Raw genomic sequence first — 27,941 nt, 5'->3', positions numbered from 1 at the left:
AACAAAATTTTGGGATCATGGGGCTTCTCTAGATTATATCTCTCCATCATTGGCAGAATCGTTGATATGCCTACAGTTCAAAATAGTCATTTTGACTGACCGGAGTCTATGGTGGGTAATTGAACGTAGTGAATTGAACACCTGTTCCTACATATATTTAGATAGCAACTGTTGAATAATCACAATTAATACAAGCTTTTGATGTTTTAAATCACATTAATGTTTAATACATATTTATCAAAACATCTTGTTAAACAGTCACAAGCAACAACAGTCTGGCAAACATGGACTATGATTCAGCAGTATAATATAATAAATATTATTGTATATAGCTGACATTGGCAGTGTATAGGGCTATTTCTACATGTATTTTCAATAAAATAAAAAAAAAATTACAAAAATCTTTTCGGTCTGGTCAAATTTATATAACAATGATGTATTGTGATTTAGGACCAAACTAATGACAAGCATGATTAAGTATGATCATATCTTGTAACATCAAAATTTCTGATGTTGATATATGGTAACTTCTGCTCATTTGCATGTTAAAATACATTTAAGCAAGTAATCTGTATATACACTAAACTGAGTGGAGAGTACAGAGTTAAACATATACAGGCAAGTTACAGGAAAGATAAGTTTCAACAAAGTCTCACATTGCACAAATACATGTACTTACTAACATTTAATCATGTTCAAGTTTTCTCATTTTTCTGCTAATTACATGTAGCAGTCATTCTCAGAAAATAACCAAGAATGGACTACAGAGGACGCTGCCATTGTTATGAGTGGTCTTTAAGTAATCTACAATTGGATTAGGTTAGACTGGCTACAGTCAGGGAGATACTAGTAACACTTTTCCTGTCTCAAGTGAATTAAAGAAATATCTCCATGAAATACTCCACTCACCATGAAATACCCATCCACCACAAAATCGCCCCGACTGGTCACGTCTGCTGTACGTTCGTTGCTATCAAATAATCATATTCTAATTAGATTTTGCTGTTCACATGCACATTCTGTTTAATGAGGTCGTGTTAAAGGTCATACATAAAATAGCAGAATTTCTCATGATTGTTTCATCATTGTTGAACTTTACGAAAATATAGTTACGTAAACTGTGCTGTCTCCATGAAAAACTACAAAGCTATGCATAATTTGCGACAGAGATATCAATGATATCAAAGGCAGTTGAATGAGGTTTCTTAACAGAGTACCAAAACATTTGTTCTGAAGTTTAATCCGTCCTGTACATCGACATTGAACAACATTTGAACACAGAGACGGCTTGTCGCAACTTGATTCTTGTGCCACATGACCGCAAATCATACTGACCTCTACCCATTACCTCATTAGCATAAAAGTGCATGCTAAAACACCATCTTGTTTTTTTGATTGATTCCGATATAGGGTGCAGTGGACAATGCCAGTCGGGGTGATTTCGCCATGAATGGGGAAAGTAATTATTTTAAAAATTGAAAATTACCCCAATATTTTAAAAAATCATTCTGACTGGAGCCAGTCTAGGATAAGGTACAATTACATGTAGGGTTATAATTAAACCATATTTGCTCTATTAGAAGTGCATATGCAATACAAGTGCATATGACCATAGACACCTCTGTCATTTACAGCACATGCAAATACCTTGTAGATAGTGCAAATACCATATTTGTACTACATGTACTAGATACACATCTCAACAGTTGCATGTATTGTATAATAGATCATCAAGACTAAAGACTGCACACAGTCCAAATTTTGACCAGTCCTATAAAATACCTGGATATTGGATGTTCTGGATACTGGAAGGTTCATAGATTTGTTCTGAGCAATTCAGAATTTGGATCAAAGGAGAATGCTGCTACTGTAGTGCAATACCATTACCAATCAGTGAGAAATGAGAACTCGGCTGGTTCACCAACACTTGTAGCTGGTAGGGTTGCCGCCTTCAATAGTGACAAAAAAAAAAAGAGAAAATAATTCAGTTAATTATAGCAAATATCTGTAGTTCATGTAATATATCAAGATGGTTAGACCATATCTGTTTTTACTTTCTGTTGTAAGTTTAATGCAGTGAGCAACTTAATGGGAGACTAGGCTCAGAGGAACCCCTGATTTAAGCACAACAGCCATGCTTGAATTTCCATGGAAAGAATGATATATATTAAAATAAATGCCCCTCCCCAATTTATATGCAAATTAGTCAGTTTGCTAGGACATACTAGTACATCCAGAGAACAATGATGCAACTCCAATAGCACTATCAGCTATCTTGATACATTATCATTAGTTGGCAAGGCAATACTGAATGGTGCTATTGTAACTACATATTCTAAAATCTCTAAAATCAGCACTCAATCCAGCATATCATGTGCACAGAAAAGAAACTACATGTACAAATGTACAAGCAGATTAAACAATATGTATAGAGTTTGGGTTGACTACTTTATTGACTACTTAATTAACTGAAGAATGACTGATGGACTGACTTTGCTAGTTTATTGGTATCATTGTACAGAGGAACTAGGGTAACTTTAGTATGGATTTAAAAAAACAGGCCTAAGAAGGTACTTGATGGCTATATTAGAATCTGGGAGTATATAGAACTTGAACAGGAGAAAAAGGTTCAATAATTTGTTATTTTTATTTTCAGTAAAATAAGCATTAGTGAGTAGTATTGCAGTTCTTATAGTTTTGCACTGTATGTGTTCTCAGTTGTATCTACAATGGAGCACTCTGCCTGTATCTGTTAGTCCCAAGAATGGATTAAAAGTATATTTTTATCTTTATTAATATAAAATGGAGATAACAAACAATACCTTTAGATCGCTATTGATTGATGATGGTCTATTGAATTGAGCAATGTCCTCATTAATGTAAATCTCATCCTTTACTGATTCTCGACTCTTGGTTTTCTTAACCTGCGAATTTTCCTCTTTCAGTGGTAGGTATCCTTCCCCCTTAGCGTTTTTTACTCTGTGACCTTGGGTAGAACTTCCACTGCTGCTAGAGGTGTCCATAGTCTCTTTGCTGCTTGTTCTGTCTCTCGGTTTGGCTTTGGCTTCTTCAATGAGTCTCTCTCTGCTGGAGGAACTACCTCCACTATCGACAGAGTGTGTTGCACTTACATTGTCATACTCACTACCACCAAATGAGAACTGCAAAGAGGCTTCAGAACTGGCCTTTGTGTTAAAGTCAAAATCAAACGAAAGTCTTCCAAGTGAACGTGGTGTTCCAGTTGCAGAACTTTGACCATATCGAGATGTAGTACATATGCTGTGTTCGCTAGCTCCATCAGTTTCATCATGATCATCACTGGCTCTATATTTCATAAGGTCTTGTTCAGACGGCTTGGGAGTTCTTGGTAGATTAGCAGCCATGTCCTCATCAGGTGTTGGCAATGACACATTCAACTGACTCTGAATAAGAAAAATTTTACATAATGTTACAATGTATCAAGAAAAAGGAAATCCAGCCAAAATGTATAACCAAGGGACAAAACCATAAGCAGTTTCTATTTTTTTTTCAAAACACTCTACAAACACAACATACCCTTGTCTCCCAGCAAAATGGCCCAGAAAACTCATCTTTCCATTTGTATGTCTGAAAAGGGAGTAGAATACACAACATTATATTTTACACAATTGGAAAATCATTTAACAGTACATTATATACCAATTCTAATCCATGACTAGTGTGTCGGTTGGTGTGTAATTTAAAAAAAAATATACATGATATATAGACACTAATTTATCGAGTGTACTGAACTTTTTTGCCTGAGCTCTATCTGAGAAGGGTATTTCTATAACATAACAGAAATTGTCTGAGGACATTGTATAATGCATAAGCATAATTATGATGTATGTGAACATAAATTCTGGGTGTTTTGTTAATCTTATACATTTTCTGCAAAGAAAAATTTGGTTAAACTATCACTTTCAGACGAATGCAAAATTTGTATAATCGAATGTGGCACACGTGCACACTCTTGACTGATGCAAATTCTGACAGTGATTTGACACTGAATTAGTTCTAGAGATACTAGTAGATTACATTCTACAATAGGTTACACACTTTGTTTTGAAATTTACATAAGTTGTAACTAGACATATAAACATCAGCGGCATATCAGAGGAATGATTGACAGATATTGCACATACAAATTCAGATACCCCTAGACTTAGTGACGAGTATGTCTTTCAGTCACTTGTGCCACTAAAAGATTAATCATCAGTTATCGGGTGAACATCCGACACTCATCCAAGCTGATAAAGTTGTGGATTTCTGTATTTTCTTGGATTGTTATTTGCTGAGATTTGACATTGAAGTGGTGTTTCAAAGCAAACAGCTTATAATATCGTCACACAGTTTGTTACCACTGAGAGTAATCTGCCAGGAAAGTGTCCAATCTGCGACTAAAAAACTAACTTACAACGTTATGACGTTATGGAGCAATTGTGGTCGGCAAAAATTATTCTAAGATGGTGCATGTACGGCGGCAATCCTCCCCGGTTCAGAGATGCCTAAACATGACCGGAAAGAAAATATCTAGTGTGCCAGCAGAATTGGGCACCAATGACAAGACAGACAAGTAGATTTTCTGGAGAACGTGTCGAATTATAAACCACGTAGTCTGCTTTAGTTTGATGAAACATCTCTAATAAAAACAACAGATATGGAATGCCATGGTTGGATGCAGTGCGATTAAAGTCCAACGTTATCCCTCAACTGAAACTTTCACAGCTAATTTATTATTGTCGCAATGTTTCGTATCGATCATGTTAATGTAATTGAAGAGCCATCAAGAAATGAATATGAACTCTTAAATTTTTTTTTCATGAAGCCGTTTTTGAAATTAACAAGATGCGAAACCAATGTTTAGCCTGGATGATATTGTTATTATGAACAACTGCCTATTCACCATGCTCATCATGTCAAGCAAAACCTGTGTAATTTATTGAATCAACAAGGCATTAGATTATTTATTTCAACTGCGTTAACCCAGTTTAATGTATGCAAACTATGTTTCAGACAGAGCTGAGAGGAAACCTGAATAATAGATTTGTATACGATTACACATTATTAGCTATTGGACATGCCTTTAGGAAACTCGGTTTACACAACTTATAGTTGTGTACAACCATTTTATAATCTATTCTTACCCTGGTATAAGTTAATTAGACATTTTTACGGCCATGTGTTGTAATATGTTACATTTTCTTTACTTTCGACAAAGGTGGATTATGAAAATGTAATGCAGTTTTCTTTTCTGAACTGCATTTATGAAAAAGCCACCATAGCAGTCCTGTTGAATGGAACGCCATGTGGGCTATTTCAGTTACAATGTTCGGAAAAAAAACTTTGATCAACAATTCTGCCATGATCAGCCAGTCAACTGCAAAATAACTCTAATTAACGTTCTTTGCAGTACCGGCAGTAACAACTTCTGTAAAAGTGAAAACAAAGTGTATAACATATTGTAGTAAGTTGTAAGCATCTAGCATCGGCTAGCCTGTAATACATTGTAATTTAAAGTTTACTTCCGTTTTTTAATCAAACCGGAAGTGTCAGACCTATGTGAATAGTACCTTTGTTTCACTACTCGATCCTTCGTCCGTATATTGTACCTCTCTTTCGCCACCGACGATATTCAACATGGGAAATACGTCTGGTCCGGGTTCTGCAACTCCACAATTCGCTTCGTAGGCTTCTGTGAGTTGTGGGATTACAAAATATTGATCTATCAAGCTATCCTTCTCGGCTTGGTCCAATTTGTTCCAAATTCTTCGATTATTATAGCGACATTTCGCCTGTTCTTCCATAATACGTTTCGACATTGAGTTCATTGAACCAAAATAATTGCCCACCAGTTCTTCAATTGTCGGAGTGGCATGCTTATGCCCTTTTTTCTTCGTCTTTTGCGGTTTCTTCTCGGAGAGCGGTACTTCCATAGTCGCCATTTTTCGATCTTGGGCGAGTTCTCATTCTTAACCTTTGACCCCACAGATCTCGACCATTACGAGACGGGAACAGCTGATCCCGGAAATTAGATTTTAGCTCTGTACATGTGCTGTCTCCGTATATGTAACGTTAAATACGTTGTTATTCATATCATGGAATCGAAAACAAATGATCGTCAGAAGCAGGTAACTTCAGTATCGTGTCATTCTTGACAATTTTATTTTGTAACGACAAAGTATGAAGGAATTTTAAATAGCAAGTCTACATTTTTTTCTCGAATTATTAATAATAGTAACCCAATTCCAAATTCAAATGAACATAGAATTTGCTGTTGGGCTGTTCTGAAAGTACACGGACCTCCTATTTTGGGTGTCAAAAATGTTCCTTAATTTGTCTCATTACCTCGTGATCATCACGATTTGGAGATAATCTTCATGTTGAAGAAAAAGTGTCTTGCTGAAAGTGACAGTAATTAAGTGACATTATGTTGACAGCTTCAGTGGGCAAGGAAAGATAGTTCTTGGTAGTAAGATGAGCATACTAGTAATGTCAGGAGTGAAAATATCGGTTAAAAACAATAGCAGAATGTGAGAAGTGCAGGTGCTTGGTTGCTGGCTTGCACAAACAAGTAAATTGAGAAAATCAGTGAATGGTATACATAGTAGTTATGAAAATATCTGGGTGGCCTTGCATTTATTATGGATTCACAGCTCTCATTTTAAATTACCCATGGATGTTGATGCTAAGGTCATTTAAAAATTATATTCATTTGAACCAGTGAGATATATCTCAATTCAAACTGAAATGGCAGCTTTAATCGGGTGATGGAGTAACACAGGAAATTTTCAAAAGCACCTTGTTCTTGTTGATTGGCTGGATGCATTCAACTGCTGTTGAAATTTATGAATATTCATAAAATAAAAGAAGTGAATTTGCATATAGTAGTATCAAACATGCAAATCAACCCTGGCACTGCATCAGGTAAAAGATGCACAATAGCATGTTGACTCAAACTTGTGTGAAGTGTCCCCTCATCAGGATGAAACAGCATTCCTTTCCTTAGACCTCTGGGACACGTGTGTATCTATAATTCATGTAATTAGTCTTGATATCATTTTGTGGTTCTATTCGTGTAGAGGCAATCCCATTGCACAGACAAGTCTGGTTTAATTGAAGGGCTTGGCACACATGTACATAACTTTATTTTGTAAAAGTGCATACCATGTGACCCAAGTCCTTAAATACTAATAACAACTTTTCCTTTGATAGTTTCAGTTTCTCTCCAGCATAGACGATATGTTAGCTGTGATGGTTGAGTTGCATCACATAAAATGCTGCCCTCGATGTATTCTTAGATTCTGTGGAGAAAAAAACACCCAACCATACAGAAGATCAATTGAGGTATAATTATCTAATTTCTAGCTCAAAATAATCTAGATTAATTTTTTAATATACATTTACACACTTGTAATGAACCAGTATATACCACTAACAACCATTTCTGTAATAGACACGCTCATTTGAAAAGGCTATTTATAGAAATGTACTTTTGTTGCGCAACTTTTCAATTCATGTGACTTCAAATAGAATCTTCATCACATATCGTAACAATTGCCTAACCTATCTTATATATCATTTTGCAAACTACATTTTATTCCAAAAAAATAAATTATTTATACCACATTTGTAATATTATCAGATGATAAACCAAACAGATCATGTCACATATTATACCTGCTGTCTCACATTATTATATGTAAAATAAGCTATGTTTTTTTGAAAAAAAAAAATTTATCTGGTAATAATCGATTTGCTTGATGACAATTTACAATCTGTAGGAAGTGAAACGTATGATTCACACGGCTGAATGCAATACAGAGACATCAAACGTTGTGGGTCCGGGGTCGATAGAAGACAATAACCATGCACTACCATTTACATGTTCCAGTTGTCTAGGAATTCTACAGATCTGTAGTGATGACAAATTTCTGAATGAGGTAAGTGAAGCAATTTTATGATAAAAAAATACCATAAAATGATAATCATGACACCATGATGCCTCAAATCTTGCATTTGACTTGCATTTGCATATTAATTAGATAACTTGCATAATAAATGTAACAATTGAGAAGTTGTTAACGAAAATTGATTAAAATATGTACTAATTACATAATATACTGAAAATATCATTCAAGTTTCAATTTGATATTTAATTGTATTTTATTTTCTGTTTATTTCCTTTTATTCAATACTCATCCTTTAGCACTCAAGTTGTTTCTAAACTTATTTTGATCTTGTAGATTACAGGCCATATTGAAGAAGCAGACTATCAGTTTAGAAATTATGTCTTTGCCATATCACTACCTCTGCAGTTGCTTGTGAGAGAGGTAAGTAGTAATAATGTAACATTATTCATAGTGCCATCATAGAGGAGGTTGATTCCTTTGTAAACCATACCATGACTGCCATTGAAGCAATTCAATGATAGGTGAGCCAAAAATGAATGTTTAATATTTTTGTTGTTGTATGTTTTTTTCCCCTCTTTTGTACAGCATTCCATTTTATTGCATCTGAAGGACAAATTTAGGTAAGAAAATTATGACAAATTTAGTACATGTACAGATAATTTTGAACCAGAAAGAATCTTATCAATTTTTATGTCATAATGTACCATGAAAACAATTTTGAATGTAGTGCATGATAATTGAAAAAAAAAACGGAATCATCCGTTCAGCGAAAATTCGAAGTATTCTACAGTAGTCTACAAAACAGAAAAGTTCATGGATGATCTCTTTCTTTTTTCAGTGGACTATATAAAGTGAAAACAACTGAGAGTATTGCGTCAATAAAAGAAATTTTAAAATGGGTTTTCAGTCCAATGTTAGCAGATGTCTTGCATGTTAATTACACATTTTTGGTAAGTATTCGAGATGAGTGATTATTTCCATGCAATAACTTTAATGACCTTACCCTCTGTCACTATTTATTCTCTCTTTCAATTTTGTTCTGTTTCAGGGACCTTTTGAGATTGCCTTATCATTTACACATCCTGAAACAGCGAGTGAATGCGAATTATTGTAAGTTTTACAAATCCAAATTTCAGTAGATTCATTTGGACGAGAGTTTTTCGTGACTCTCACCTGCCACACATAATAGTAAACTTTTTGGTCACAACATATGGGCATGTTGTATTTGGACATACTCTGATGTATTTATATCTGTGAATAGCAAATCCTGGGACTGTATATTGCACATTGATGATAGGGTAGTCATGCTTCATGTGATTAGAAGTTTGGCTTATTTTTACCGTTGGTCATTCGAAATTATTATCTTTAGTCATTAGGTTAAGGTAACAGACATTCTTTGAAAGTTACAATTCTTAAATTGGCTGTCAGATAATATTCGCCTATATATTCCCTTTTAGAAAAACTGTCATACTCTCAATTTGGAAATGTACAGTTGACGTACATAATTTGATAGCATATGATCAGCTATGTAATTAATATTTGATAATTTTACTTTCAGTGTTGATCGCAAAGAATTCATCGCATTGCATGCAAAGAAAAGACGCAAGGTAATTCTTCACAATAAAGTATATTTTATATCACTTTCAGTATACGTACTTTACATCACTTTCAGTATACTTTGTATTACTATCAGTATACTTTGTATTACTTTCAGTATACTTTACATCACTTTCAGTATATTTTACATCACTTTCAGTATACTTTATATCACTTTCAGTATACTTTACATCACTTTCAGTATACTTTACATCACTTTCAGTATATTTTACATCACTTTCAGTATATTTTACATCACTTTCAGTATACTTTGTATTACTTTCAGTATATTTTACATCACTTTCAGTATATTTTACATCACTTTTAGCATACTTTACATCACTTTCAGTATACTTTACATCACTTTCAGTATACTTTACATCACTTTCAGTATACTTTACATCACTTTCAGTATACTTTACATCACTTTCAGTATACTTTAAATCACTTTCAGTATACTTTACATCACTTTCAGTATACTTTATATCACTTTCAGTATACTTTACATCACTTTCGGTATTCTTCACATCACTTTCATTATACTTAATAGTTATAAATTCAAATTGATGGACCTCTTTCCCATCTTTGCATTCTCATCCTGTATCGTAGCTCTCAGATGTGCGCCATATAACAAAACCATCCGTTTCGACAGCTCTTTCAAAGTTGGGAGATGAAGAAATGAAAAAGTGAGTACAAATTTACCTTAATGACATTTCACACCACTTGTCAGTATGTGATATGAATCACTAACTGAATTTATTTGACAAGCTTTTACTGTATTATTAATAAACTACACATCATTTGCCTTCTATGATATTGCTTTCATACGTCTGTGTCTTTTTATGTCAGAGTTTTTTGTCCCAGTTTTAATCAACACCATTTAGATGTCATAATGCCCATAGTGATGTTGGCCATTAACTTTATGCCCTGTTCTACCGTAGTAAATTGACATCTGTTTAATTTTCAGAAAGTATCCATGTCCTCCACATAGCCCAGTCACTACAGTTAGGTGTGATGTCACTTGTTCCCATACAGCTGTGTTTGTAGCAGGTAAGTATTGGTTATTGGTATTAACATATGTGCCAATGAGATCTGTGAATTAGGGTAAATCTCATGAGTGAGTGACACCCTACCATATTGTTTTTTTTTTTAATCTTGTGTAGTAATTTTCATTTGTTCTGAGCTTTAAATTTGATATCTTTTTCAATCCATATAACTGTTTTACTGCTTCTAGAGACTAAAAACTAACACAGCGTATTTAATTTGTAAACATCACATTCCTGGATTACTGTCAGTAGTTATCCGACTGAGTTTAAAAGATATTTTTATATTTGGAACATCACTATTTTCAGTTTCGGGAATGCATTTATTACTAATTATTAATTTTATATAAATCCATGAAAAATTGCCACTAGTTATGAGTGGAACAAGTTTCTGTGGAGAAGTTGAAATATATGCTGTTTCATATTGCACATGCATTTTAGATCACATCATAAACATATTTCAAGAAATATTATTTAAATTTCACCATAATATTGAGATATTGGTGTATTTTGAAAATGTCAGCCATGATGTCAAAAGCTCAATATGTCACAATCAGATTGCAGGAATGTTTACAAAATTATTACATATTACACCAATTTATTACACTGAACTGTCATGATATATGAGGTAAATTACAAATTATGTTGTCTGTTATGTAATTTGAAATGAAACACTTGCATCAGAGTAAAACTTCCAAAGCATCAATCTAGTCTGTGAGATTCAGGCGTGTTGATGTACATCTCCTGATGAACTACTGTGTATTCTCAGGTCGTTATAACAAGTATTCGCGGTTACTGAGCCAAACACCTTGGATTTTAGAAGGGGAGAGAAAAACGGAGTCATCAGTTGAAGAGCTGATCTGTGAGAAGATTAAAGATGTTTTACAGGCTGATGGTATGTTTCTGCTTACTGTCAATGTTGATGTGTTAACACAACACTGTCAATGTAGATGTGTTGACTCAATGACTACCATATCATCAAAGTACACCAATAATGTATGGAATAATAATTATATAGTCATTGTGTTAACACAACACTGTCAATGTTGATGTGTTAACTCAATGACTACCATATCATCAAAGTACACCAATAATGTATGGAATAATAATTATATAGTCATTGTGTTAACACAACACTGTCAATGTTGATGTGTTAACTCAATGACTACCATATCATCAAAGTACACCAATAATGTATGGAATAATAATTATATAGTCATTGTGTTAACACAACACTGTCAATGTTGATGTGTTAACTCAATGACTACCATATCATCAAAGTACACCAATAATGTATGGAATAATAATTATATAGTCATTGTGTTAACACAACACTGTCAATGTTGATGTGTTAACTCAATGACTACCATATCATCAAAGTACACCAATAATGTATGGAATAATAATTATATAGTCATTGTGTTAACACAACACTGTCAATGTTGATGTGTTAACTCAATGACTACCATATCATCAAAGTACACCAATAATGTATGGAATAATAATTATATAGTCATTGTGTTAACACAACACTGTCAATGTTGATGTGTTAACTCAATGACTACCATATCATCAAAGTACACCAATAATGTATGGAATAATAATTATATAGTCATTGTGTTAACACAACACTGTCAATGTTGATGTGTTAACTCAATGACTACCATATCATCAAAGTACACCAATAATGTATGGAATAATAATTCTATAGTCATTGTGTTAACACAACACTGTCAATGTTGATGTGTTAACTCAATGACTACCATATCATCAAAGTACACCAATAATGTATGGAATAACAATTATATAGTCATTGTGTTAACACAACACTGTCAATGTTGATGTGTTAACTCAATGACTACCATATCATCAAAGTACACCAATAATGTATGGAATAATAATTATGTAGTCATTGTGTTAACACAACACTGTCAATGTTGATGTGTTAACTCAATGACTACCATATCATCAAAGTACACCAATAATGTATGGAATAACAATTCTATAGTCATTGTGTTAACACAACACTGTCAATGTTGATGTGTTAACTCAATGACTACCATATCATCAAAGTACACCAATAATGTATGGAATAATAATTATATGGTCATTGTGTTAACACAACACTGTCAATGTTGATGTGTTAACTCAATGACTACCATATCATCAAAGTACACCAATAATGTATGGAATAATAATTATATAGTCATTGTGTTAACACAACACTGTCAATGTTGATGTGTTAACTCAATGACTACCATATCATCAAAGTACACCAATAATGTATGGAATAATAATTATATAGTCATTGTGTTAACACAACACTGTCAATGTTGATGTGTTGACTCAATGACTACCATATCATCAAAGTACACCAATAATGTATGGAATAATAATTATAAAGTCATTGTGTTAACACAACACTGTCAATGTTGATGTGTTAACTCAATGACTACAATATTATCAAAGTACACCAATAATGTATGGAATAATAATTCTATAGTCATTGTGTTAACACAACACTGTCAATGTTGATGTGTTAACTCAATGACTACCATATCATCAAAGTACACCAATAATGTATGGAATAATAATTCTATAGTCATTGTGTTAACACAACACTGTCAATGTTGATGTGTTGACTCAATGACTACCATATCATCAAAGCATACCAATAATGTATGGAATAATAATTCTATAGTCATTGTGTTAACACAACACTGTCAATGTTGATGTGTTAACTCAATGACTACCATATCATCAAAGTACACCAATAATGTATGGAATAATAATTCTATAGTCATTGTGTTAACACAACACTGTCAATGTTGATGTGTTGACTCAATGACTACCATATCATCAAAGCACACCAATAATGTATGGAATAATAATTCTATAGTCATTGTGTTAACACAACACTGTCAATGTTGATGTGTTAACTCAATGACTACAATATTATCAAAGTACACTAATAATGTATGGAATAACAATTCTATAGTCATTGTGTTAACACAACACTGTCAATGTTGATGTGTTAACTCAATGACTACCATATCATCAAAGTACACCAATAATGTATGGAATAACAATTCTATAGTCATTGTGTTTAACACAACACTGTCAATATTGATGTGTTAACTCAATGACTACCATATCATCAAAGTACACCAATAATGCAACACAACACTGTCAATGTTGATGTGTTGATTCAATGACTACCATATCATCAAAATACACCAATAATGTATGGAATGATAATTCTATAGTCATTGTGTTAACACAACACTGTCAATGTTGATGTGTTAACTCAATGACTACAATATTATCAAAGTACACCAATAATGTATGGAATAATAATTCTATAGTCATTGTGTTAACACAACACTGTCAATGTTGATGTGTTGACTCAATGACTACCATATCATCAAAGTACACCAATAATGTATGGAATAATAATTCTATAGTCATTATGTTAACACAACACTGCCAATGTTGATGTGTTGACTCAATGACTACCATATCATCAAAGTACACTAATAATGTATGGAATAACAATTCTATAGACATTGTGTTAACACAACACTGCCAATGTTGATGTGTTAACTCAATGACTACCATATCATCAAAGTACACCAATAATGTATGGAATAATAATTCTATAGTCATTGTGTTAACACAACACTGTCAATGTTGATGTGTTAACTCAATGACTACCATATCATCAAAGTACACTAATAATATATGGAATAACAATTATATAGTCATTGTGTTAACACAACACTGTCAATGTTGATGTGTTAACTCAATGACTACCATATCATCAAAGTACACCAATAATGTATGGAATAATAATTCTATAGTCATTGTGTTAACACAACACTATCAATGTTGATGTGTTAACTCAATGACTACCATATCATCAAAGTACACCAATAATGTATTGAATAACAATTCTATAGTCATTGTGTTAACACAACACTGTCAATGTTGATGTGTTAACTCAATGACTACCATATCATCAAAGTACACCAATAATGTATGGAATAATAATTCTATAGTCATTGTGTTAACACAACACTGTCAGTGTTAATGTGTTAACTCAATGACTACCATATCATCAAAGTACACCAATAATGTATGGAATAATAATTCTATAGTCATTGTGTTAACACAACACTGTCAATGTTGATGTGTTAACTCAATGACTACCATATCATCAAAGTACACCAATAATGTATGGAATAATAATTCTATAGTCATTGTGTTAACACAACACTGTCAATGTTAATGTGTTAACTCAATGACTACCATATCATCAAAGTACACCAATAATGTATGGAATAATAATTCTATAGTCATTGTGTTAACACAACACTGTCAATGTTGATGTGTTAACTCAATGACTACCATATCATCAAAGTACACCAATAATGTATGGAATAATAATTATATAGTTATTGTGTTAACACAACACTGTCAATGTTGATGTGTTAACTCAATGACTACCATATCATCAAAGTACACCAATAATGTATGGAATAATAATTCTATAGTCATTGTGTTAACACAACACTGTCAATGTTGATGTGTTGACTCAATGACTACCATATCATCAAAGTACACTAATAATGTATGGAATAATAATTCTATAGTCATTGTGTTAACACAACACTGTCAATGTTGATGTGTTAACTCAATGACTACCATATTATCAAAGTACACCAATAATGTATGGAATAACAATTCTATAGTCATTGTGTTAACACAGTCAATGTTGATGTGTTGACTCAATGACTGCCATATCATCAAAGTACACCAATAATGTATTGAATAACAATTCTATAGTCATTGTGTTAACACAACACTGTCAATGTTGATGTGTTAACTCAATGACTACCATATCATCAAAGTACACCAATAATGTATGGAATAACAATTCTATAGTCATTGTGTTTAACACAACACTGTCAATATTGATGTGTTAACTCAATGACTACCATATCATCAAAGTACACCAATAATGCAACACAACACTGTCAATGTTGATGTGTTGACTCAATGACTACCATATCATCAAAGTACACCAATAATGTATGGAATGATAATTCTATAGTCATTGTGTTAACACAACACTGTCAATGTTGACGTGTTAACTCAATGACTACAATATTATCAAAGTACACCAATAATGTATGGAATAATAATTCTATAGTCATTGTGTTAACACAACACTGTCAATGTTGATGTGTTGACTCAATGACTACCATATCATCAAAGTACACCAATAATGTATGGAATAATAATTCTATAGTCATTATGTTAACACAACACTGCCAATGTTGATGTGTTGACTCAATGACTACCATATCATCAAAGTACACTAATAATGTATGGAATAACAATTCTATAGTCATTGTGTTAACACAACACTGCCAATGTTGATGTGTTAACTCAATGACTACCATATCATCAAAGTACACCAATAATGTATGGAATAATAATTCTATAGTCATTGTGTTAACACAACACTGTCAATGTTGATGTGTTAACTCAATGACTACCATATCATCAAAGTACACTAATAATATATGGAATAACAATTATATAGTCATTGTGTTAACACAACACTGTCAATGTTGATGTGTTAACTCAATGACTACCATATCATCAAAGTACACCAATAATGTATGGAATAATAATTCTATAGTCATTGTGTTAACACAACACTGTCAATGTTGATGTGTTAACTCAATGACTACCATATCATCAAAGTACACCAATAATGTATGGAATAATAATTCTATAGTTATTGTGTTAACACAACACTGTCAATGTTAATGTGTTAACTCAATGACTACCATATCATCAAAGTACACCAATAATGTATGGAATAATAATTCTATAGTCATTGTGTTAACACAACACTGTCAATGTTGATGTATTAACTCAATGACTACCATATCATCAAAGTACACCAATAATGTATGGAATAATAATTCTATAGTCATTGTGTTAACACAACACTGTCAATGTTGATGTGTTAACTCAATGACTACCATATCATCAAAGTACACCAATAATGTATGGAATAATAATTCTATAGTCATTGTGTTAACACAACACTGTCAATGTTGATGTGTTGACTCAATGACTACCATATCATCAAAGTACACCAATAATGTATGGAATAATAATTATAAAGTCATTGTGTTAACACAACACTGTCAATGTTGATGTGTTAACTCAATGACTACAATATTATCAAAGTACACCAATAATGTATGGAATAATAATTCTATAGTCATTGTGTTAACACAACACTGTCAATGTTGATGTGTTAACTCAATGACTACCATATCATCAAAGTACACCAATAATGTATGGAATAATAATTCTATAGTCATTGTGTTAACACAACACTGTCAATGTTGATGTGTTGACTCAATGACTACCATATCATCAAAGCATACCAATAATGTATGGAATAATAATTCTATAGTCATTGTGTTAACACAACACTGTCAATGTTGATGTGTTAACTCAATGACTACCATATCATCAAAGTACACCAATAATGTATGGAATAATAATTCTATAGTCATTGTGTTAACACAACACTGTCAATGTTGATGTGTTGACTCAATGACTACCATATCATCAAAGCACACCAATAATGTATGGAATAATAATTCTATAGTCATTGTGTTAACACAACACTGTCAATGTTGATGTGTTAACTCAATGACTACAATATTATCAAAGTACACTAATAATGTATGGAATAACAATTCTATAGTCATTGTGTTAACACAACACTGTCAATGTTGATGTGTTAACTCAATGACTACCATATCATCAAAGTACACCAATAATGTATGGAATAACAATTCTATAGTCATTGTGTTTAACACAACACTGTCAATATTGATGTGTTAACTCAATGACTACCATATCATCAAAGTACACCAATAATGCAACACAACACTGTCAATGTTGATGTGTTGATTCAATGACTACCATATCATCAAAATACACCAATAATGTATGGAATGATAATTCTATAGTCATTGTGTTAACACAACACTGTCAATGTTGATGTGTTAACTCAATGACTACAATATTATCAAAGTACACCAATAATGTATGGAATAATAATTCTATAGTCATTGTGTTAACACAACACTGTCAATGTTGATGTGTTGACTCAATGACTACCATATCATCAAAGTACACCAATAATGTATGGAATAATAATTCTATAGTCATTATGTTAACACAACACTGCCAATGTTGATGTGTTGACTCAATGACTACCATATCATCAAAGTACACTAATAATGTATGGAATAACAATTCTATAGACATTGTGTTAACACAACACTGCCAATGTTGATGTGTTAACTCAATGACTACCATATCATCAAAGTACACCAATAATGTATGGAATAATAATTCTATAGTCATTGTGTTAACACAACACTGTCAATGTTGATGTGTTAACTCAATGACTACCATATCATCAAAGTACACTAATAATATATGGAATAACAATTATATAGTCATTGTGTTAACACAACACTGTCAATGTTGATGTGTTAACTCAATGACTACCATATCATCAAAGTACACCAATAATGTATGGAATAATAATTCTATAGTCATTGTGTTAACACAACACTATCAATGTTGATGTGTTAACTCAATGACTACCATATCATCAAAGTACACCAATAATGTATTGAATAACAATTCTATAGTCATTGTGTTAACACAACACTGTCAATGTTGATGTGTTAACTCAATGACTACCATATCATCAAAGTACACCAATAATGTATGGAATAATAATTCTATAGTCATTGTGTTAACACAACACTGTCAGTGTTAATGTGTTAACTCAATGACTACCATATCATCAAAGTACACCAATAATGTATGGAATAATAATTCTATAGTCATTGTGTTAACACAACACTGTCAATGTTGATGTGTTAACTCAATGACTACCATATCATCAAAGTACACCAATAATGTATGGAATAATAATTCTATAGTCATTGTGTTAACACAACACTGTCAATGTTAATGTGTTAACTCAATGACTACCATATCATCAAAGTACACCAATAATGTATGGAATAATAATTCTATAGTCATTGTGTTAACACAACACTGTCAATGTTGATGTGTTAACTCAATGACTACCATATCATCAAAGTACACCAATAATGTATGGAATAATAATTATATAGTTATTGTGTTAACACAACACTGTCAATGTTGATGTGTTAACTCAATGACTACCATATCATCAAAGTACACCAATAATGTATGGAATAATAATTCTATAGTCATTGTGTTAACACAACACTGTCAATGTTGATGTGTTGACTCAATGACTACCATATCATCAAAGTACACTAATAATGTATGGAATAATAATTCTATAGTCATTGTGTTAACACAACACTGTCAATGTTGATGTGTTAACTCAATGACTACCATATTATCAAAGTACACCAATAATGTATGGAATAACAATTCTATAGTCATTGTGTTAACACAGTCAATGTTGATGTGTTGACTCAATGACTGCCATATCATCAAAGTACACCAATAATGTATTGAATAACAATTCTATAGTCATTGTGTTAACACAACACTGTCAATGTTGATGTGTTAACTCAATGACTACCATATCATCAAAGTACACCAATAATGTATGGAATAACAATTCTATAGTCATTGTGTTTAACACAACACTGTCAATATTGATGTGTTAACTCAATGACTACCATATCATCAAAGTACACCAATAATGCAACACAACACTGTCAATGTTGATGTGTTGACTCAATGGCTACCATATCATCAAAGTACACCAATAATGTATGGAATGATAATTCTATAGTCATTGTGTTAACACAACACTGTCAATGTTGACGTGTTAACTCAATGACTACAATATTATCAAAGTACACCAATAATGTATGGAATAATAATTCTATAGTCATTGTGTTAACACAACACTGTCAATGTTGATGTGTTGACTCAATGACTACCATATCATCAAAGTACACCAATAATGTATGGAATAATAATTCTATAGTCATTATGTTAACACAACACTGCCAATGTTGATGTGTTGACTCAATGACTACCATATCATCAAAGTACACTAATAATGTATGGAATAACAATTCTATAGTCATTGTGTTAACACAACACTGCCAATGTTGATGTGTTAACTCAATGACTACCATATCATCAAAGTACACCAATAATGTATGGAATAATAATTCTATAGTCATTGTGTTAACACAACACTGTCAATGTTGATGTGTTAACTCAATGACTACCATATCATCAAAGTACACTAATAATATATGGAATAACAATTATATAGTCATTGTGTTAACACAACACTGTCAATGTTGATGTGTTAACTCAATGACTACCATATCATCAAAGTACACCAATAATGTATGGAATAATAATTCTATAGTCATTGTGTTAACACAACACTGTCAATGTTGATGTGTTAACTCAATGACTACCATATCATCAAAGTACACCAATAATGTATGGAATAATAATTCTATAGTTATTGTGTTAACACAACACTGTCAATGTTAATGTGTTAACTCAATGACTACCATATCATCAAAGTACACCAATAATGTATGGAATAATAATTCTATAGTCATTGTGTTAACACAACACTGTCAATGTTGATGTATTAACTCAATGACTACCATATCATCAAAGTACACCAATAATGTATGGAATAATAATTCTATAGTCATTGTGTTAACACAACACTGTCAATGTTGATGTGTTAACTCAATGACTACCATATCATCAAAGTACACCAATAATGTATGGAATAATAATTCTATAGTCATTGTGTTAACACAACACTGTCAATGTTGATGTGTTGACTCAATGACTACCATATCATCAAAGTACACTGATAATGTATGGAATAATAATTCTATAGTCATTGTGTTAACACAACACTGTCAATGTTGATGTGTTAACTCAATGACTACCATATTATCAAAGTACACTAATAATGTATGGAATAACAATTCTATAGTCATTGTGTTAACACAGTCAATGTTGATGTGTTGACTCAATGACTACCATATCATCAAAGTACACTAATAATGTATGGAGTAACAATTATATAGTCATTGTGTTAACACAACACTGTCAATGTTGATGTGTTAACTCAATGACTACCATATCATCAAAGTACACCAATAATGTATGGAATAACCATTCCATAGTCATTGTGTTAACACTGTCAATGTTGATGTGTTAACTCAATGACTACCATATCATCAAAGTACACCAATAATGTATGGAATAATAATTATATAGTCATTGTGTTAACACAACACTGTCAATGTTGATGTGTTAACTCAATGACTACCATATCATCAAAGTACACCAATAATGTATGGAATAATAATTCTATAGTCATTGTGTTAACACAACACTGTCAATGTTGATGTGTTAACTCAATGACTACCATATCATCAAAGTACACTAATAATGAATGGAATAACAATTCTATAGTCATTATGTTAACACAACACTGCCAATGTTGATGTGTTAACTCAATGACTACCATATCATCAAAGTACACTAATAATGAATGGAATAACAATTCTATAGTCATTGTGTTAACACAACACTGTCAATGTTGATGTGTTAACTCAATGACTACCATATCATCAAAGTACACTAATAATGTATGAAATAACAATTCTATAGTCATTATGTTAACACAACACTGTCAATGTTGATGTGTTGACTCAATGACTACCATATCATCAAAGTACACTAATAATGTATGAAATAACAATTCTATAGTCATTATGTTAACACAACACTGCCAATGTTGATGTGTTGACTCAATGACTACCATATCATCAAAGTACACTAATAATGTATGGAATAACAATTCTATAGTCATTATGTTAACACAACACTGCCAATGTCGATGTGTTGACTCAATGACTACCATATCATCAAAGTACACTAATAATGTATGGAATAACAATTCTATAGTCATTATGTTAACACAACACTGCCAATGTTGATGTGTTATCTCAATGACTACCATATCATCAAAGTACACTAATAATGTATGGAATAACAATTATATAGTCATTGTGTTAACACAACACTGTCAATGTTGATGTGTTGACTCAATGACTACAATATTATCAAAGTACACTAATAATGTATGAAATAACAATTCTATAGTCATTGTGTTAACACAAAACTGTCAATGTTGATGTGTTGACTCAATGACTACAATATTATCAAAGTACACTAATAATGTATGAAATAACAATTCTGTAGTCTTTGTGTTAACACAACACTGTCAATGTTAATGTGTTGACTCAATGACTACAATATTATCAAAGTACACTAATAATGTATGGAATAACAATTCTATAGTCATTGTGTTAACACAACACTGTCAATGTTGATGTGTTGACTCAATGACTACAATATTATCAAAGTACACTAATAATGTATGAAATAACAATTCTGTAGTCTTTGTGTTAACACAACACTGTCAATGTTAATGTGTTGACTCAATGGCTACCATATCATCAAAGTACACTAATAATGTATGGAATAACAATTCTATACTAGTCATTGTCAATGTTGATGTGTCTCGCAACAAAACACTGCTGTGACATTATGTAGATAGGTGAAAGCAATGACATTGGGTGCAGTTCTTCATTGGAATACATCAGATCTCCATCAGTTATCTAAACAGTAGTGACACTGAACATTACAACTCATTACATCATAATTTATCACTTATTAGAGAGGTATATTTTATATTCACTCTTTATTTATATTTACATTTTCTGAACAATACAGGATACAATTTTTCATCATCAGGAAGAGAAGATGTTGATGTCTGCACATTTGGGAAAGGTGATAATTTATTAAAATATCATAGATAATTTTTACAATTATTAGCTAAATGGTCAGTACGTGCAGTGAGCTAACTTGTCCTACCAGCCATCTGTCACTCATATGTAGACCACGACTTATCAAACATTGCTGTACCTCCAAGGGCGGGCGGTAGGCAGGCAAAGTGCCTGGGTTAATACAATACTAGAGATAATATATGAATAATTTTCTTCTTGGATAAAATAAGTTATTAGTAACATTCTAGTAATGATAAAACAGTACGACGAGCATTACCGTCAGTGGTGACATGTATTGACTCAAACTCGTACATGTATTGGTTTTACGTCTTGCCGTCCGTCTAGCACTTACAAGACATGGTCGTGCGCTTTTTGAAACCGTTTGATGAAGGACGCTTTCACCCCCGCTTTTCATAATAATAGACGGGGTATGACACGACTCAAGCTGACCAATAGGTGATCACCATAAAAAACATGTGACCTGCAATTTTTCATCCAATGCTTGTACCATTGTTTACAAGTATCATGCTCTTCTTCGCATTATTATGCATGTCTGCTTTTTATTGAAAAAGGTACACACCATGTTCAATCATTAAAAAACATAATTCACTAATCTGGTCGGTGGTGTTCAATACTTCTTATGTCGATAATTCATAACTTACGGCTCAAAGGATACAATGCATTTCAAATTGAATGTGGAATTAAATAATATAAGCGAATGGTACAGCCAGAATTGTGTACGTATATAAGGTACATTTAGACAAAGTTATTCAAAGTAAATGCTTTTTATTGTCATTATTCAAATAAATCGTCAACATTTAAAAATTGTCATTAATCTTGACTTATCTGACACTTTTGCCTACCGCCCTTGGTACAACTTGATTTCATGTTTAAGATGTATTTATAGAATGTTGTTGTTTTTAAATAAGATGTCCTAAGTTAACTTACTTTAAATTATTCAAATAACTAATATTCATTTTGGAGTGAATATACAACTGCAGAAGAGACAAGTGTCTGATTTCTCTGTATATAACTTCTATAGCCATTGAATGACTGCCAACATGGCAGTTTTGTACATTTGTAATACATATGATATTTGTGTTGTAGAGATCTATAATGTACGTCTTCTAACATGGCTGGCCCATTTCCACCAATCAGTGTTATAATCAACATATAGGTTGGATTGAAAATTTGTCATTTGGAGCGGACATTGGAATGCTAAGAACTGTCTGGAACAGTATCAGTCGCAAGATCGATAGCGAAATAAACATATGACAAAAATTGCCAGGAATACACTTGACTTTGATAACAGCCATGTTAGAAGCCAGGCTGTTATAGACCTTGCGCTATGTGAATTCAAAATCCTGTGTAGATCACTTGTCATTCTAGAACCTATACGTAACACATTCTACTCCATGGGCAGTATACATGACTATTGGTGTTAACTCATTAATAAAAATTTCACATGTTATTTCTGTAGGACGGCCGTTTGTGGTAGAATATTTAAATCCTCACCGTTCACTCTTGCCTCAGAGGGTGTTGACACAGCTACAAAAGGTCCGTAAGGTCAACCATCCTGACAAGCGTGCATCTCAATTCTCACTTTGTACACTATAACTTATATGATTGTCACTTCAAGCAAATATCTAACTCATTATACATCATGAATTTGTGAAAATAGTTCTGGTTGCTAAGCAAGCTAAAATGTCATGTAATGTGAACGCTGACATTTGCATGGACCTTATGCACTTCATGGTGAAACCAACAGGTCATTAACATAGTCCCTGTTTGTATTTATAGGCATGAAATATCACATGACTATTGTGGTGATAACAATAATAATATCGGCAGTCATGTATGAGATGTGGCTCTGCCAATTTTGATGGTTGCCAGGTCAGCCATTTTGGATTTGATGGTGACAAAAAACATGACTAACTGTGGGTCCATAAATTTGTAGCTCTTCTTGTGTCCGTCTTTAGAGTTTTGCCATAATTATTTTTTTTTTCAATATTTTAGGATATCAATGACAGTACAAAAGATATCGCAGTTAGGGATCTTCAGATTGTTGATAAGTGAGTAATCATTCTATATAATTTCAACATTTATAAAATACTGAAGTATGTCCAAAATAATAGAATTGCTTTGAAGTGTATGCATGTTTTCACCAAAATGAAACCTACCGGTACCCATGGTATGTCAATTTATGTGTTTAGTTCTACAATAAACACTGAAGTTAGAAACTATCACAAAAAGAAAAAAACTTTTCAAAATGTCTGGTTGTCATGTAGCTCCATATCTTCTTTCACAAAATAAATCTGCATAATGTTTTTTTTTCAAAACCTGTGCTAATATGAAATTATATATTTTGACCAAAATTAAAAAAGACATTGCAGAAAAATATATAAAAATGTACAAAATGCTGTATGAAATTATAGCATGCAAGACTCTTTTCACTCCAAATTTCACCCTTTAAATTTAGAGCAAATAGACATAATTTCTCTTGAATTACACGTCTTGAATTTCAAAAACATGGAAATAGACAATAACAGTTGACTTTGCTGTTCAAAGGATTAGGCACCTGTCAGTCACAAACTGGTTATCACATTGATGTTTACCTGGTGAGGTGTCATTTTTTCACTAGTATAGCATTCATACATCCAATACTCCCATTACCTGGTATGGTAATTCAATGAATGATAATAAGAATTATGTTACTTCATGCAGAGAAGAAATTGGAAAGCTAAAAGAAGGAGAATTGAGCAAAACAAAATCTTACAGCGCATTGATATGGATTGACAAAAAAATAACACCAGAAGATATCAGCTTCCTGCAAAACATCAAGGTGAGGCTCTTCTGTTAAATGTCTGCCCCCCCTCTTGATACTTTTAAGCATGTTCATGCAATCCAGTTAAAATAATATTCTTTGTATTTTTTTTAAATTTATTCTTCATTCAATTAAATATGTATTTAATTACTATTTTTTCAAATAATTATTGAATTTATTATTTACTGTTTTTTTGGAAAATCATGAAACCCACAAAGTTACAGTAACACATAGTAAAATAATGTATACAAAATTATAAAATAAGATTTGTTCAGGCTTCTGGGAATTCTCACATATAATAACTACTTGTGTGTAAATTACTGCTATTAACCTTCTGAGGGCGCTATTTCTTGCTTTCAACAAATTGTACATTGTTTCATTTTGTCAAATTATTGAGCTTACATTACTCATACATACACACATACAACTTTAAGCGAATTCCATATGTAAGAGAAAATTACATACTGCCTACTTGCCAAACTTGCAGCATTCAGTGTCGGGAATAGTGTCCAGTCGAAGGGAATGTGAAAAACTGTCGGCCCCGTAAGCTGTTTCTGTCCTCAGTGCTAATAGTGGATTACTGTTGAATGACTGGGCTTACCCCAATTCAGAGCCTGTCAATATGAGTTAGTCCCATAATGTTTATTCTTGAAATAAACAAAAATAAATGAATGAATAAATAAATAAATTCTTTTCAGAATGTTGCCAGCTGTTGCTAGGAGCATTAGTTGCAAAGTGTTAATATTGGCTGTGAAATAATTGTATTAAAGCTTTTTCATGACACTTTCATTCACTGTTGTTTTGAAGATTCATACAGGAATGTCTAGGGTACATATGCCATGGTATGAGATTGAACTAGTTGTATATTACATATGTTTTTATGAACTCTGTACGAGAATGAAATTATTTACTGTTTTCTTGCTAGGATTTGAAGCTAGAACAAAAGACACCCATCAGAGTATTACACAGGAGGCCGTTGGCTGTACGTGTGCGATCTGTCCACACCATGTCTGCCGAGTTCATTGATGAACAGCATTTCAGGTTAAAATTATGCACACAGGCTGGAACGTATCCTTTTACACACTCATTTTGATCAAGATTGGTGATTGTTTGGATTTTTTTTGAATTAAAGTAAAACAGAGGCATGATTTGATTGATTGTGTTGGTTATTTGCATATGAGACTTATGAAAATGAAGAACTTCATAACATGTAGTTAGATAATTCCTCTGTCGCTTGTTTTTTACCGTACACAGTGACTGGTTGACAAGAACCGGTCATTTGCACCCAAAGATAAAATAAAGGCATATTCCACTGCCTCCAGTATTAAATATACATATATGTTTTCATTTATAATAAAACAACTTATGGGAAATGTTATCGCATCAGATCGCGAGCCAGTGTTGATCAGTTAGCGACATACATTTGCATGCTGGTTGGCAAAAATGTAAATATTTGACGTCACAATGTGATATCCTATTTGTGGTATCTGCATTATTAATCTTAACTCACTTATTAAGTTACATTAAAGAGTTTGTCCATGGTGATTTTGGTAGAACACAACCCAGTCTTGGCACTCTGATGAAAGCAAACACAGATATCTTAGAGTTGGATGTGGAGGTCAGTGATATGTGTCTTTCAAACAAACTTAGATATTTAATACTGACCGTGATATTGTAGCAAGTTGATGTAGGACATAATAAAATGGAGGAACCCAAATCATTAAATTTACATTAAGATTATATCTTATAATGTGTTTAATTGGGTTTGAGTGTATCCATTCTTCCAAAGCTGGATCCACGATACAGAATTTTGTGGTTAATACAATAAATTAATTTAATTCCTGTTCGTTTTTGTTTTTCAGTCTGTGAATGTGGATTGGCCAAGACAGCTGGAAACATAAGCAATAAACATATGGCAATTTGTGTATTTTATTTGAACTGTATTTGATTTTATTGCTCATAAAAATAAAATAGTGAGAAACAAATTCTTAAACTGTCGCTTGTATTTTTTTTAGTCAAAGTTCGAAAACCGGGATTTATAATTCGGTCTCCGTCCGTCTGTCCGTTCGCCCGGAGTCATATTTCAGAATCCTTTGGGCCGATTTCGTTCATTCTTTGCATGTGCCTAGTACTTTATGTGGGACAAATGCACATGCAGTGGTTTAGTGATTCGATTCAAAATGGCTGACTGACAGCCATCTTGTTTTTTGAAAATGCTGTATTTTGGACATACTTTGTCAGTTTTCATTCAAACTTGGTACATAGATTATACATGTTAGGATACATGTCCATGACAATTTGTTTCAAAATCGAATCAAGGACAGCCATCTGACGTTTTGGCCTTACTACTATATTTCCAAGATTTATGTACCATTTTCATTCGTATTTGGCACATACATCATACATGTCACTTTGTTTTATAATCAGATCAAAGATGGCCGAATAACAGCTGTTTTTATTTTTGGCCATATTACTATATCTCTGTCACCCATGTATCATTTTCATTGATATTTAGCATGTCATAAATGGATACATGTATATGTCAATTCAATTTGCAATTTGATCAAATTTGGCCGACTGGTGG

The 27,941-nt window shown here is 32.6% G+C and overlaps 2 protein-coding genes across 2 annotated transcripts; one reads left to right on the top strand and one right to left on the bottom strand.

Annotated features, from left to right (window-relative positions):
• Nucleotides 1-196: 196 nt before the first annotated feature.
• On the bottom strand, nucleotides 197-5,963 carry LOC100378318 (uncharacterized). The gene is made up of 4 exons (XM_006816966.3): nucleotides 5,592-5,963; nucleotides 3,556-3,606; nucleotides 2,823-3,422; nucleotides 197-1,949 (listed from the first exon to the last, which is right to left on the bottom strand). The coding sequence occupies exons 1-4, from the start codon at nucleotides 5,961-5,963 to the stop codon at nucleotides 1,884-1,886; spliced, it is 1,089 nt and encodes a 362-aa protein (XP_006817029.2). The 3' UTR covers nucleotides 197-1,883.
• Nucleotides 5,919-27,342, top strand: LOC100378468 (tRNA pseudouridine synthase Pus10-like). Its single transcript, XM_085494154.1, has 18 exons — nucleotides 5,919-6,149; nucleotides 7,234-7,365; nucleotides 7,803-7,961; nucleotides 8,265-8,351; nucleotides 8,517-8,551; nucleotides 8,770-8,881; nucleotides 8,980-9,041; nucleotides 9,490-9,538; nucleotides 10,137-10,213; nucleotides 10,495-10,577; nucleotides 11,340-11,465; nucleotides 22,481-22,537; nucleotides 24,014-24,090; nucleotides 24,550-24,605; nucleotides 25,258-25,375; nucleotides 26,283-26,425; nucleotides 26,876-26,975; nucleotides 27,220-27,342. Exons 1-18 carry the CDS (start codon nucleotides 6,069-6,071, stop codon nucleotides 27,256-27,258), a joined length of 1,593 nt encoding a protein of 530 aa, XP_085350280.1. The 5' UTR covers nucleotides 5,919-6,068; the 3' UTR covers nucleotides 27,259-27,342.
• Nucleotides 27,343-27,941: the final 599 nt, after the last annotated feature.

The sequence above is a fragment of the Saccoglossus kowalevskii genome, chromosome 2, assembly GCF_978046115.1.
Source record: "Saccoglossus kowalevskii chromosome 2, keSacKowa6.1, whole genome shotgun sequence".
Lineage (NCBI taxonomy): Eukaryota > Metazoa > Hemichordata > Enteropneusta > Harrimaniidae > Saccoglossus > Saccoglossus kowalevskii.
This window is presented reverse-complemented; position numbering and strand designations above follow the sequence as displayed.

What these genes read in the sequence shown, in the direction of transcription:
- LOC100378318 (XM_006816966.3), bottom strand. Translation starts at nt 5,963, where the DNA reads ATGGCGACTATGGAAGTACCGCTCTCCGAGAAGAAACCGCAAAAGACG. An exon ending in CATTTTGCTGGGAGACAAGG is followed by an intron (nt 3,423 to 3,555) that starts GTATGTTGTGTT and finishes TTTCTTATTCAG; the next exon opens with AGTCAGTTGAATGTGTCATT. An exon ending in CAATCAATAGCGATCTAAAG is followed by an intron (nt 1,950 to 2,822) that starts GTATTGTTTGTT and finishes TCACTATTGAAG; the next exon opens with GCGGCAACCCTACCAGCTAC.
- LOC100378468 (XM_085494154.1), top strand. Translation starts at nt 6,069, where the DNA reads ATGTGCTGTCTCCGTATATGTAACGTTAAATACGTTGTTATTCATATC. An exon ending in TGTCTGCACATTTGGGAAAG is followed by an intron (nt 22,538 to 24,013) that starts GTGATAATTTAT and finishes TTATTTCTGTAG; the next exon opens with GACGGCCGTTTGTGGTAGAA. An exon ending in TTATGCACACAGGCTGGAAC is followed by an intron (nt 26,426 to 26,875) that starts GTATCCTTTTAC and finishes TCACTTATTAAG; the next exon opens with TTACATTAAAGAGTTTGTCC.